Source organism: Arachis stenosperma, chromosome 1, assembly GCF_014773155.1.
Source record: "Arachis stenosperma cultivar V10309 chromosome 1, arast.V10309.gnm1.PFL2, whole genome shotgun sequence".
NCBI classification, from domain to species: Eukaryota; Viridiplantae; Streptophyta; class Magnoliopsida; order Fabales; family Fabaceae; genus Arachis; species Arachis stenosperma.
The window spans coordinates 18,704,957-18,719,562 of NC_080377.1; the positions used below are offsets into that span (position 1 = coordinate 18,704,957).

General features: G+C 40.5%; 1 protein-coding gene across 1 annotated transcript; it reads left to right on the forward strand.

The window, feature by feature from the left end:
* Window positions 1-10,373: 10,373 nt before the first annotated feature.
* Window positions 10,374-11,075, forward strand: LOC130976278 (protein MAIN-LIKE 1-like). Its single transcript, XM_057901102.1, has 3 exons — window positions 10,374-10,702; window positions 10,799-10,861; window positions 10,964-11,075. Exons 1-3 carry the CDS (start codon window positions 10,374-10,376, stop codon window positions 11,073-11,075), a joined length of 504 nt encoding a protein of 167 aa, XP_057757085.1.
* Window positions 11,076-14,606: the final 3,531 nt, after the last annotated feature.

Sequence of the window (14,606 nt, forward strand, 5' to 3'; positions counted from 1 at the left end):
TGTTCGAACTTTATTTTCCCCAAGTAAATAAAATATTGGGTTTTTCTTGAGTAGATCATACAGTCATATAGTTTCCATTTTTCTACTATTATTATTCATCTTTGATGATTATGAGATGAAAACTTTTATAATCTATCTGTGTGTAGAGAAGAAGAACAATGAATAAAAAATTGTTGGGCTCTTAGTGTGTTTCCTGTAGGTCCTACAGCTCATGAAGGAAAGGATATTTCACCTGCTAGCATTTTTGGTACCCATATCTTTTTGTCTGACCCTCCGTGCTGTGCATTATTTTTTTTATTTTCTTTTACACTGAACAAATTATTTTTCTTACACGCTAGAAGACAGCACAAGATGATTAGTTATATTTATTTCACCCGCTAGCATTTTTGGTACCCATATGTAACATTCAATCCTGTTTTCTTTTTCAAATTTTGAGATGATTTGAATATTCCGTTCTCTGTGCCTTATGATGGATTAATTATAGTTATTGTTTAATTTATTTTTTATTTTTAACAATTATTTTTTATTTTTTTATCTTTTAAGGGAGTATTTCTTAATATTTTTATTTTTTGGACTTGGAACCAGCACTTCTTTCTACCAGTATTTTTTAAAGAAAGCACATAATTTTGCAATGAGTAAGCCTCCTACCAATTACCTTTCGTGTGCTACATGTTATCCGGGATGCTAGTAATTTTGTTTCTTTTCCCGTTTTGAGATATTCTGTCTTATAATTGTGATTAACTGTGGTTGTTTCTCTTGACACATATCCCAATTTTATTTCAATAGGTTTTTTAGTGTTATGCATCTATTTACTGTATATTTATTTGTTCGTTCTATTTCATTTAATTAGACATCGATAAGAGTTGGATTACAAAGCCACGAGGTGGTGCAGAATATAGGGATGGTCTGAATAGATTTCTTGATTTCGCCTTTGCCAATGCATCATCGGATGGGATGATACATTGTCCATGCCCTTTGTGTGGGTTCCGGTTTTTCCAAACTAGAGAGGATGCCTACGATCATCTTCTGATGAAACCATTTCCCCCTAACTATACCTTTTGGTTACATCACGGTGAGAGGACCGTAGACGAGAGCTCCAGAGGTAGAGAAACTTTAGAACCCACTGGAAACTCAGGAAATAAAATGCTTGACATGGTCCACGAGGCCTTCAACATTCCGGGGCTGTAGGGTGATGATGAAAACATGATGGATGAAGTGGTCGGAGATGGTGCGGAGGGGTTGCCGAACTTATCTAACGAGCCTAGCTGTGAGGCTCGTGCCTTTCATGAATTGCTTGAGGATGGCGAGCAGAGATTATATCCAAGATGCTCAAGATTCTCGAAGCTGTCTTTTTTGGTGAGACTTTACCATATAAAGTGCATGTGCAGAGTTAGCAACAAGGCTTTCGGATTGATTCTGGAGCTATTGGGGGATGCCTTTGAGCATGCAAGGATTTCGAAGACCTTGCACGATGCCAAGACGATCATAAGGAAGCTCGGTATTGAGTACAAGAAGATAGATGCATATCCAAATGACTGCATGCTATATACGGGTTCCGACCATGACCTGTTCAGATGCAAAAGGTGTGGAGCATCCAGGTGGAAGCAAAAGACCAGGAAAAATTCCATCGTAAGGATCAACGCCGTTGTCAAGAAGAATGGGAAACCTCAAGCGGCGAAAGTTCTTCGTTATTTTTCTCTGATTCCACGGTTGCAGAGATTATTCATGTCTAACAAGACAGCCGTGGACATGTTGTGGCACAAGAGAGGAACCAACTCTGACGGTTACTTGAGGCATCCCAGGGACGGCGAGGGTTGGAAATTATTTGACAGGAGATACACTGACTTCTCTGGCGATCCGCGTAATGTTCGCCTAGCCCTGGCCAGTGATGGCTTTAACCCTTATGGAAACCTCAGTTCAAAGTACTCAATATGGCCAGTGATTCTTATTCCGTACAACCTATCCCCATGGATTTGCATGAAACAAACCAACTTCATTCTTTCTATGATTATTCTCGGTCCTAAAATGCCTGGTAATGACATAGATATCTACTTACATGCCCTGATCGATGAGCTCAAGCAGCTGTGGGCCGGTGTCGATACATAAGACGCCAGTGAGAAGAAAACATTCAAGATGCGAGCTGCACTGATGTGGACTATCAACAATTTTCCTGGCTTGGACAATTTATCTGGCTGGAATACTTACGGCGGGAGAGCTTGCCCCACGTGCAATTTGAACGCCGAGACTAGGCGACTCACCTTCAGTCAGAAATGGTGTTATATGGGTCATCATCGCTTTTTGAATCGCGATCACAGATATAAACAGGATCGGAGTAGAGTTGATGGCAAGGTAGATGATAGATCCCCACATACCAAATTGACTGGTAGGGATGTCCTGAGACAATTGGAGGGTGTTCCTGTCTCACAAGGCAAGGTGCAAGCGGTGGGCGGTTGGTGCACGAAATTGCAATCACACTTTTGCAATTCCGCACAACTAACCAGCAAGTGCACTGGGTCGTCCAAGTAATACCTTACGTGAGTAAGGGTCGATCCCACGGAGATTGTCGGCTTAAAGCAAGCTATGGTTATCTTGTAACTCTTAGTCAGGATATCAATAATTATCAGATTTGATTGTGAAAGGTAAAAGAACATGAAATAAGTACTTGTTTTGCAGTAATGGAGAATAGGCTGAGGTTTTGGAGATGCTCTATCTTCTGAATCTCTGCTTTCCTACTGTCTTCTTCTTCATGCACGCAAGGTTCCTTCCATGGCAAGCTGTATGTAGGGTTTCACCGTTTTTAATGGCTACCTCCCATCCTCTCAGTGAAAATGGTCCAAATGCTCTGTCACAGCATGGCTAATCATCTGTCGGTTCTCAATCAGGTTGGAATAGAATCCAGTGATTCTTTTGTGTCTGTCACTAACGCCCAGCCCTCAGGAGTTTGAAGCTCGTCACAGTCATTCAATCCTTGAATCCTACTCAGAATACCACAGACAAGGTTTAGACCTTCCGGATTCTCTTGAATGCCGCCATCAATTCTAGCTTATACCACGAAGATTCTGATTAAAGAATCCAAGAGATATCTACTCAATCTAAGGTAGAATGGAGGTGGTTGTCAGGCACACGTTCATAGGCGAGAATGATGATGAGTGTCACGGATCATCACATTCATCAAGTTTAGGAGCAAGTGATATCTTAGAATAGAAACAAGCGTAATTGAATGAAAAACAGTAGTAATTGCATTAATCCATCAAGACACAGCAGAGCTCCTCACCCCCAACCATGGGGTTTAGAGACTCATGCCGTAGAAGATACAATAAGAAACGTGTAATGTGTCATGAGGTCGAGATACAATATCAAAAGGTCCTATTAATAGTGTACTAGTAACCTAGGGTACACAGAAATGAGTAAATGACGTAAAAATCCACTTCAGGGGTCTACTTGGTGTGTGCTTGGGCTGAGCATTGAGGCTTTCATGTGTAGAGACTTTTTCTGGAGTTAAACGCCAGCTTTTATGCCAGTTTGGACGTTTAACTCCAATTTTTGTGCCAGTTCCGGCGTTAAACGCCGGGAATTCTGAAGCTGATTTGCAACGCCGATTTGAGCCATCAAATCTCGGGCAAAGTATGGACTATTATACATTGCTAGAAAGTCCAGGATGTCTACTTTCCAACGCCGTTGAGAGCGCGCCAATTGGGCTTCTGTAGCTCCAGAAAATCCACTTCGAGTGTAGGGAGGTCAGAATCCAACAGCATCTGCAGTCCTTTTCAGTCTCTGAATCAGATTTTTGCTCAGGACCCTCAATTTCAGCCAGAAAATACCTGAAATCACAGAAAAACACACAAACTCATAGTAAAGTCCAGAAAAGTGAATTTTAACTAAAAACTAATAAAAATATAATAAAAACTAACTAAAATATACTAAAAACAATGCCAAAAAGCGTATAAATTATCCGCTCATCAGCGGTAAAAGAAGGCGCGGACAGCAGACCGTGGTCCAAGACGAGTCTTTCTGGAAAAAGAGGAGTGTATTCTTTGATCTGCGGTACTGGGAGAACAACAAATTACGTCACAACCTTGACGTGATGTACATAGAGATGAATGTATGCGACAACATTGTTTTCACCATGTTGAACGAAAGCGGTAAGTCCAAAGACCACCTAAAAGCTCGAAAAGATCTCCAGTTGATGGGCATCCGGCAGAATATGTGGCCATTTGAAGGTGGAAAGTATCCTGCTGCAGTCTTTACCATGCGGAATCCAGAGAAGGATGTCTTTCTTAGGACAATCAAGAATGTGGTCTTTCCAGATGGGTACTCTAGCAACATCTTTCGCTGTGTTGATTTAAAACAGTGTAAGTTATTCGGCTTGAAGAGTCATGACTGCCATATCCTAATGGAATATCTACTGCCAATTGCGTCAAAACACGTTTTGCCCACCCCAGTGTCCGCCGTCGTGGCTGAGTTATCAGCCTTTTTTCGACTAATATGCAGTAAATCCATAGATCCTCAACAACTTCCTCTCCTTCAGGATCGTGTTGTCCATACTCTGTGCCACATGGAGATGATATTTTCACATACCTTCTTCACAGTTATGGTTCATCTAACGGTGCATTTGGTCGAGGAGGTACATATTGGTGGCCCAGTGCATTACCGGTGGATGTACCCAATTGAGAGGTAAAGATCTACTTAAGCTTTCTCGACCTCTATACCTAGGATAGTTGTCACCTATTAATTTATGTTATTTACTCGAAGGTACCTATGTCGTCTCAAGCAGTACGTGCGTAACAGGGCACAACCGGAAGGATCGATTGCAGAGGGCTACTTATCCGAGGATATTCTCACGTTCTGTTCAAGATACTTAGATAATGTCGAGACTAGGATCAACCGACTGACGCGCGTTAACGACTGGCCGAGCAATGCTCCAGAGAGCGAGATTGCCGACATGTTCCCAGAGGTTGAAAAGTCGGTTGGGGCAGCTTCATTTTTTACTCTAACAGCAACCGAACAGCTTCAAGCACATCGTCATGTACTGGTGAATTGCAGTGCTGTAGAGAAATTCTTGGAGTAAGTACAACAGCCTAAGTTCTAAAATTATACAGTGAGCCAATTTGGGTATTGATATAAATGAACTTGAACAAACTTTGTCTATGCACAGTGAGTACATAGCCTTCACAAAGAGAAAACTGCGAGGTAAAACAAGGTCTCAGTCTCAAATAGATAGTGTTGTGCACAGAGAATTTTCGAACTGGTTCAGGCATAAGGTAATCTATAATATCTCAGGATCCTACAACCCTTTGATGCCTTCTTGTCTCTAATGATTCAATGTCAGGTCCCATTTGGAGGCACGAATCATTCGAACGAGTTACAGTGGCTCGCCTGCGGTCTTCGTGCTCAGGCCAGACGCTATCAGGGTTACAACGTCAATAGATTTAAATTCAGGACCATGTCGAGGGAGGAAGGGATGAAAACACAGAATAGCGGGGTCTATGTCACTTCGGATACTAAAAGTTATGCAAGTAAACGGGATTCCAATGTTGCTGTTGGCGGTGTCTCGTATTACGGGAGATTAGTAGACATCATCGAGCTAAATTACAGCGGTAAATTCACTGTAGTATTGTTCAAGTGCCTTTGGGCAGACACTACGTCGGGCAGAGGCATCCGGCAAGACGTTTTGGGCCACACCTGTGTCAATTTTGCCAATCCGATCTACACCGGTGATCGAGAAGACGATGAGCCATATATCTTGGCATCTGAGGCGCGTCTTGTGTTCTACATGGAGGATGAGGTGGAGAATGGATGGAGTGTAGTGGTCCATGTGAAGCCAAGAGATTTGTTTGACATGGGAGAAGATTATGAACATTGTGAGGTCGACCTTCATCCACAGTCCTGTATGAGTAACCTCCCTGAATTTGATGTCGAAGGCCTGCGGTTGACGAGAGACGGCGATTTAGAGGAGTCTACTAACGAAAGGGTTGAAGATTGTGATGAGGCCGCCGAATCCTAAAATACTGTTCTCCATCATGCATGTAGTTCATATTTCAGTAGATTGTATTTTAGTCATATTTTCCGACAATAGGTTGATTTAATTGAGTTATTTTAGATTTTTCAAAATGTATCCTCTCATATAAAGCTCTTTTATTAACTGGGTCTTGACAACGCTGTTTTCTATCCTTCAAGACTTTCTACAGTCACATTTTTATATTGTCTTTGTACATTCTTTCTATTTTTGGTGGATCATCAGGGAAATTGGAGAGCAGAGACTTCTTTCTCATTACCAGAAGCCATTGGTTCGCAGAGAAGATGATAGAAGCGTCTCCGTTCTCTTTGTTGGACCATGCAATGTCCTTTGCAAGGCAATTGTGGTTCAAAGAGTCCCGTATACAATCATGGTTGGATGCGTTTTCTGGACAAAGTCACCTTTATCGAGCCATTAGTCATGCACCTGGTTCAATGATGAGGGTTTGTTTGCCGCTGCCAAGTTTAATTTTTTAAACCATTTTCTTATTTGTCAAAAGAAACCATATTCATGTGGTTATTCTAAAATTTTAGGAAATGCTTCATTAGGACCGAAAATACCGGGCTAAATTTGGGTTTGAGTTTATAACAAGTACGGAAAGGTGGTGCTCACAGGAAATACTTGACGAGGTGAAGGTAAATATTCATGTTTTACCATCCTTTGCCTTGGCATGATGTGCGCCTGCTCAATTTGGGTTTCATGTTCTACTTACTACTCAATATTTTACATTTGGAAAATGAAATTTACTTTTTTCTAGCTACAGTACTTATACATTAATTATGCTTCTTTGTGCAGTCACGCTATGAGAACTCTCTTGTCGTTGAACTGGATATTGCAGCACGGGAGGAATTTAAACTCATAGCACACGGCCTTGAGCGACTATGGGACAGTAAGAAAGACTCGGATTTTGTACTGTTTATATGATCTGTTTATGTCTAATTCACCATAAGCTTGACAAATCTTATATAGAATTATTTAATTAACCCATATATGAATGCAGACTTTTATATATATATATATATATATTTATATTTATATATTGAAAAATGATACCTTTTCTCGTTCGCGCTACCAGCGGAGCCCGGGCACACTCCGTTCCTTTGATCAAAGAATAGTCAATCCTATTTTCGATAGGAACAGTTGACCGTCGAATCCTATTTTTCCCATTATTTTCGTATCCGTAATAGTGTGAAAAGAAGGCCCCGTCAATTCTTTTGAGTTTCATTCTTGCGAACGTACTCCCCAGACGGGATACTTAACGCTGATCTTCCCCAAGAGCTCACATCGACGGGAAGGTTTGGCACCTCGATGTCGACTCTTCGCCACCTGGAGCTGTAGTATGTTCCAAGGGTTGGGCTGTTCGCCCATTAAAGCGGTACGTGAGCTATATATATATATATATATATATATATATATATATATATATCATCACTCTACCTTATTTCATGTACATATAAGATTTTATCTTTTTTATATTAATTCTAAAGACTCGGCCTAGTTGAATTGCATAGACTCTCCATCCTAATTTGGAGCGTATTTGAAGTAGGGGTCACCCCTTGGCTTCACTAATTATAATTCTAATGTTGTCTGATTAAAGAAGCAATTGACTCTAAATGTTAAGCCTTCTGATTAGTCAATTCACACACTAGTTCCTCCTAATCTGGGCTTGTTTGACTACCTTGCACCTCTCAGGAATGTCTTGAGACAATGTACAAAAGGAATCTGAAGACCCGGTGGAGGTGGTTCTAGATTCGTTGGAAGGAGAGAATGTTGTCTCCTTCGATATCTCTGAAGGCGAAAATTCTGCTAAACGTAAGGGTTCGATGCTGTCCTACGACCTCAATAGAACGCCCAAAGAGAATGAATATCCCTATCGTGGAATGTCTCCGGAGAAGAAGAATGCGTGGCACTTAGCTATGTAGGCAACTAAGATACTTAAATCCTTGAGGGGAAAACTTTGGTTTAGGTGAAGGACTTAGAGTCAGGTTGCATATGATAGCGGAAACAATATTATGCTATATTCATTAAGGAGAATATATTTTTATAACTAATTTATCATGGCACTCTCTGATATTTAATTTTTTATCTAGTTCTTGTTTTAAAGATTGTACTACTTAGATAATTTACAATACATGCACTATAATAATTCGATGAACTTTGGATGAATCATTGCTAATAAGTATGTTAGTAATACTTATCAAATATATACTTATTAAACTTGCTAACGACAACTTAGGCTTTCTTTGTGCAATAATTATATGGACAATATAAATCTAACATACACTTGTCAGGTTTCGTATAAATATATTAAAATACCCAGACTTTATATATTGTTATCATTTTAGCCAATTTTTTTTATGTTCAATAATTCTAGTGTTGATTTTGGGTTATTTTTTTTTAAGTTGTTACTGCTTCTAGATATATTTCCATGTTAACAATAAAACCCAAGAGTTAGCCTAAATAACAATTTATAATTTCGAAAGAAAAACTCCACAGGAACATTTCAACCACATATATTTGAATCAAAATATTCTTCTAGACAGATCCACAAAGTAATGATCTCAGCAAACACAGCCATAGCCAGTAGACCAAGTTTGAGTTCTTCTTTGGTGGTGTTGCCTGTTTCAATGAATTTTGAATTCTTATAGAAATGGACAAAGAAAGATGTTGTTGCTTACCCATTGAAGTGCTTGTTTTGTACTCAAAATTGGTGAAGATAAAAAATTCATGATACATACAAAAACAACAACAAAACATGCATAGAGAGAGCAGGGGAATACCGGGAAGAAGATAGATAGATAGATAGATAGATAGATAGGTATGGAGCTTTGGTTTGCCTTAGCAACACGGGCACCTCAAAGTGACTCGTATTTGGAAAATTGGACAGTCCTTGTATCTATATTTTGGTCAACATTATGATATTAATTTTCAGATAATTTATTTATCTAATTATGTATGAAACATGGTAATTATAGTTATGCAGTAATACAAGTATGAACTTTGTCTATTAGATAGGGATGCTATATTAATTGGTCCAATAAGAAGACATTTTTGATATATTCGATGTGCGAATAATATCCCCTTTTTAATAGTAATAGAGGTCACTATGATTTACTTTTATGCGAAAATTATATCTTGAAAAATATGTGACAACTAATTTTTGTTTCAGATATAGAAAACCACTATGGCTTTTTTATCTAATTAAATATATGAGTAGCTTTTATTCTTCAAATACGCACCGGTTGAAACTGATCCCATAATACGCATTCCGAATTCGTGCCCGCTGACCAAGAAATGGAATTTGCCATCATTTCTTGGGTGACGCCAACGAAATGGCGCAGGAGAGCAGCTTTCTTCATTTCGTTGTTGCCATGCACGAAATGGAGCAACATCAGTGACGGCGCACACGAGGTTGGCACATCAGGGCCATTGCATGCGAAATGGACCAAGCTGCTGGCGGCGCCAACGAATTGGAGGACCTCGTCCCTGGCGCCCACGAATTGGAGGTCAACGTAGCAGCTGCACATGCATTGGTCATGTTGGGAGGCAGGAGACACTTGGAAAGGGAGCCAACATCATTATAAAAGGGTTGTGAGGGAGGGGACCTGATGCACGATTAAAGGGGGCTTTGAGTAAAAAAAAATTTTGTGTAAGTGGTAAAAGGAAGGTAGGAGGTGGTGGTTGGGAGGGCAGTGCTGAGAAAAAAAATTTTTAATATGAGTGGAGGAGGGGTTAATGCAGAGGAAAACTTGAACCGGTTGGACGAATATCATATAGCGGCACATCTATTTCTTAAGGTTAGTTTACGTCATTTAGTTGATTGTTGTTGTTATCGATTACTAGAGATAATATTTTCCATTTTTAGAAATTTTTTTAGAGAATTTTGAGCTGTTGTATTTCTTGCTACCTTTGGTTGCAGCCGACACATGTTCTTACTCCTCATGGCACGCTCGTCGATGTTTTCACGGTAGACCCTGCAGATCCAAGCATGGAAATTAGACAGCAGAGGCTTGAGCCTTATCTGAGACGCACGGGATTCTACCACGCCTCTTTGATCAAGCGCTTCGAGTACGACAATCCACTTATTAGTGCCTTGGTCGAACGATGGCGACCGGAGACACATACCTTCCATCTACCTTGGGGCGAGTGTACAATAACCCTGGAGGATGTAGCAATGCAGTTAGGGTTACCTGTTGATGGTCAACCTGTTAGTGGTACTTTGAGGTCATAGAGCAAGTTTCACCAAAGAGATATTTGGGAATGGTGTCATGAACTTCTAGGTGAGGTTCCCGCCGGCCACGTAGGGACAACCAAGTTCAACATAAAGCTGAAGTGGCTCTGAACTCGTCTTCAGCAAATGCCGCTTGACTTAGAAGATAATGGCCTCATGCAGTATGCACGGTGTTACATGCTTTACTTGTTGGGAGCCGTGCTTCTTCCGGACAAGGCCAACAACACGGTGCATGTTCGATATCTGCCGTTGTTGGCTGACTTTGATGCCATCTGCACCTACAGTTGGGGTAGCGCCATCCTCTGTTGGTTATATCGTGCTATGTGCTTAGCAACGGAATACAGTGTTGAGGGTATGGCCGGTTGTCATACGTTGCTCATGTCGTGGATATACTACAGGTTACCTTTCTTCGCACCGAATGTTACGACACCATATAGTTTTCCTTTAGCAACGAGGTACGGTATACATGTCTTCCGACTTTGTGACTTTTCTCATATATCCTTTGCCGTTGGTGATTCTTTATTTTTTTTAATTTTGTCGTGGTCCAACAGGTGGGCAGGAAAAAAAGGACAAAATGACTATGCTGAGCAGCGGTTATTGAGGCACCGTCTGAGGTTGGACAATCTGAATGTGAATGAGGTTGGTGCTAGTTGTTATTAATATGTTTCAAACTACTGTGTATATGCTTTTACTGAAAAGGTTTCTTTTATGTGTAGTTTGTTTGGCAACCGTACATGGACCCACCGATCCTTGCAACACCTTTACACAAATAGTCGCATCAGCATGCACCATGGGGAATATGTGCTGGCAGATGACATTGCTATCTAGTTGAGCGTGGTCCTGAGACATCGAACTTGCCAGGCAACTATGAGGCCCTTCGTATTTTTGAATTTCCCAAAATCAGGAATACGTTGTCTTCGCAACCTGTACCATCCAGCGACATCGATCACCGAACTGCTTGCATCGACATACATACCTCCTTTGGTCTGACTCTACGACTTTATACTCTGTACTCCTACGGATGTTGTAGTTCTTGACTGCAAGCATCGCTGTTTCCCGGTTCAGAAACTTTAACCCAATCTCTAGCTCCATCTCGCCTGACAGAGCGTAGCTGCTAGGTCTGTCCTCTGCGTTACTCGACTGCATTGCTCCAAGATTTAGGGACAGGTAGTGTGCAGGTGTGCTGGAGGATACACGTCTGGCTACCGGTTCGACCGGTCTTGGAGGAACATCGTCGCCATGCAGAGGTTGCGTTTCCAGAACGGCCTCTGCCTCATCACCACTGAATTCTTCAATGTCATCCTCGTCAGAAGTTTCAGCAATGCCAACATCGGCATGCCTATCGAACCCAAGTAACGTTGACGGGGACGGGCGCGCTTCCTGAAGATTTGCATTCTGTTCCCGCACAATAAATGTATTGAAGCTTGGACTTCGGGCCCTACTGGTATCCGGCCCCGGAACAAAATCAGCCGCTCCCAGATTTCTCACACAATCCACATTATTGGAACTGGACGAGCTTCCGCCAATATCCTGAATATTCAGACAAAGCTCCAACGAATATATGGTACCTATGCTGCGATGATAAGAGAACATCATTGACACCTGCTGATCAGATTTTATCTGCATTTTTTGATACGCAAACGAGTTGGTCACTGCAACCGGCATTCTATAAGTCAGTTTCGTGATTTTTTTTTCCCAACCATCCCGGTATGAACCAGAATAAGATTCTTCAGATCTTGCAACGATGTCTGCGGTGGAATCATTATCCATAATGGATCATCACAAACGAATGTAATCCCTTCTGCTGTATGAGAAATTTCTCCATTCGGATATAAAATTAAATACACGTTCTCCGAAGCCATATGCAAAAAAAGCCAATCTGAATACCCAAAAAATTTTTAAGAGAGAAAGAAGCTAGTGAACTTGAGAGAATATTGAAGAGTTGGAGGAGAGTGGATACAGAATGTCTTCTTCCGTAGTTAATCCAGCACCGTTTATATAGGCACTCCACGATCCCATTTCGTGGCCAGTACACCAGAAGTGTTCCAACTCAAGTGCGCCGCAGTTGAATTGGTGCCAACTCGTGGCCGCCGTCCATGATGTTCCCCATTTCGTAGGTGACAACCACATAATGGTTGCTGCACCATTTCGTGCCCGCCGCCATTGACATGGAACCTGCTGCAGATTTGTTCCATTTCAGGGCCGCTACACTTGATATTGAGTTGAATCCCATCTCGCAGGCGGCAGCCGAGACTTGGGCATGCGTATTTAAGTAACACTTTCACTCCATGCGTATATTGGGAAATAAAGTGTTTGGCATATTTACTTATATAAAAAAGCCAAACCCCTATATTATCATTCCTATGTTTATATACACTTTAACACTCCCCCATACTTGTACTTGAGGCGGTGTGCAGGTGTGAATTAATAATGACATGCCTTTGTTACACATGGCTGTTTTTATTATTATCCTATTATTATTATTATTATTATTATTATTATTATTATTATTATTATTATTATTATTATTATTATTATTATAAAAGACCAAAAGAGTGGGAACCCAAAATTTCACACTAACAGATTGCTAAACCCAAATTTGAGATGATATAAGGAACGGCGCCCAAATCCTTATTCTCCCTTGCGAGACTCCATTTGAACCTACCTCCACCGGTGTCTCACATAGTCCCAAGCCCCCTCCTGATGAAGGCCTGAAACGTATTGCTTCTCTCGTCTATCGCAATCCTTCCACTTCAAAGGACCGCACTCCCGTCTTCTCTTCTGCAGTAAGGGTTCGTCCTCTAATTATTTCTTGTGTTTTTATTTTGACTGAAGCATGAGTTTACCTGGACATGGCAACATGCATGGCTGATATAATTTGCTCATAAATGATCCGGGGGTATAGTTCATGAACCTGCATTGTCACAGGAGCATGTTGCTAAAAATGCCTCTATTATTGGAAACCTCGTAATTCTGCAGATTTCATATAAATAAAAATAACAGGGATTATAAAACAAGTATTGAGTCTCATGAGCTGCTTGAGATTATGAATCCAAGATAAGACCATGACTATTTTTATTCCTTTTTGTGTGCTTGTTAGTGTCAGGATTTTAAGATGACCCAGAAAGGTCGATTCACGAAAAAATCAAAGTTTGGACCAGGGTTTCATCAACCTTAAACGGGAGCGAATGCGACTTTGGATCCCACCATGATGGCTCTGAAATTCACCCGAACAGTGGGGATAGTGTCCCTGCAAGCGGTGATAGTGTCCCCGCTATTTCACACTCTTTTCGTCCCCCGCGAAGTGAACCAAGACCTACTCCACAGATGAGCACAAACTGCCAGACTATCTAAACTTGGACGCTAATGCAAATGAAGAAACTCTTCTTGATGAAGAAGTTGACAACCTTCATGATGCTTCTGGAACTCAGATTCACAGAGGACGCAAGACTACCGAGTTTTGGGCGGTTAAGACCATCGGTATAGTATTTATTTATTTTTTCTTTAATCAACATAACTTAGGCTCCATCCATTATTAACTTACAATATACTCTAGTTCGGTCATTCCAAAATATATTATGTGGGCTATCAAAATATTTTAAAAGAATTCTAAATTATTACCCTAATTTAATTTTTGCCTTCCACATTTAAAATTAATTTTAAGTTTGTCATTGTACTTAGTTTTTTACAATAAAAGTCAAGCAGTTTTTGTTAAATTTTTTTCAAGTGCTGCAATTCTGTACCAATTTAAACATATTTTATGCTGGTCTGATCCATCATGCTTCCTTTGCTAGGCGCACAATAAGGTATTATGTTGAAATTATTATGTTATATAATAAATTTCTAACATGCTGTTTACAACGTAAATGTTATGTTTGGTTTATAGATTCTGACGGTACAATTAAGCCGGCAAAATTAAGCGTGAGGGAGGCTATGAAACGGCCTAACGGTAGGAAGATCGTGCTCAGGTTCAACAATGCAAAGCAAGCTATTGGCGACGAAGCTAGACTGTTGAGTGACGTGCTTGGTCTGCTGGGATCTGATTTTGAAAAATTTTTCATCTGTAGAACAAGTTGGCGTGAGATTACCACAAAAGATAAGGTCTATAACGAATGTGTCAAGGTAAAAGTTTATACCCCAAGTAAATTAAATCTGCTTATTTTTACAATTATTGATTATTATTATTATCTGTGTAGCAAATACTCCACTTTGATGAAGACAGCAAAAAAATTATAAAAAAATATTTTAAAAAATATGGGGAAGTCTTGGAAGGAAACAAGGCTGAAGTTGTATGACCGTTTTTATGAAACAACATTCACGACTGAACAAAATCTTGAGAATCGGCCGCCGGAAATTTAA

Coding starts and splice junctions, on each gene's coding strand:
- LOC130976278 (XM_057901102.1), top strand. CDS start 10,374: ATGCCGCTTGACTTAGAAGATAATGGCCTCATGCAGTATGCACGGTGT. Junction 10,703..10,798: donor AGTTTTCCTTTAGCAACGAG/GTACGGTATACA, acceptor GTGGTCCAACAG/GTGGGCAGGAAAAAAAGGAC. Junction 10,862..10,963: donor TTATTGAGGCACCGTCTGAG/GTTGGACAATCT, acceptor TTTTATGTGTAG/TTTGTTTGGCAACCGTACAT.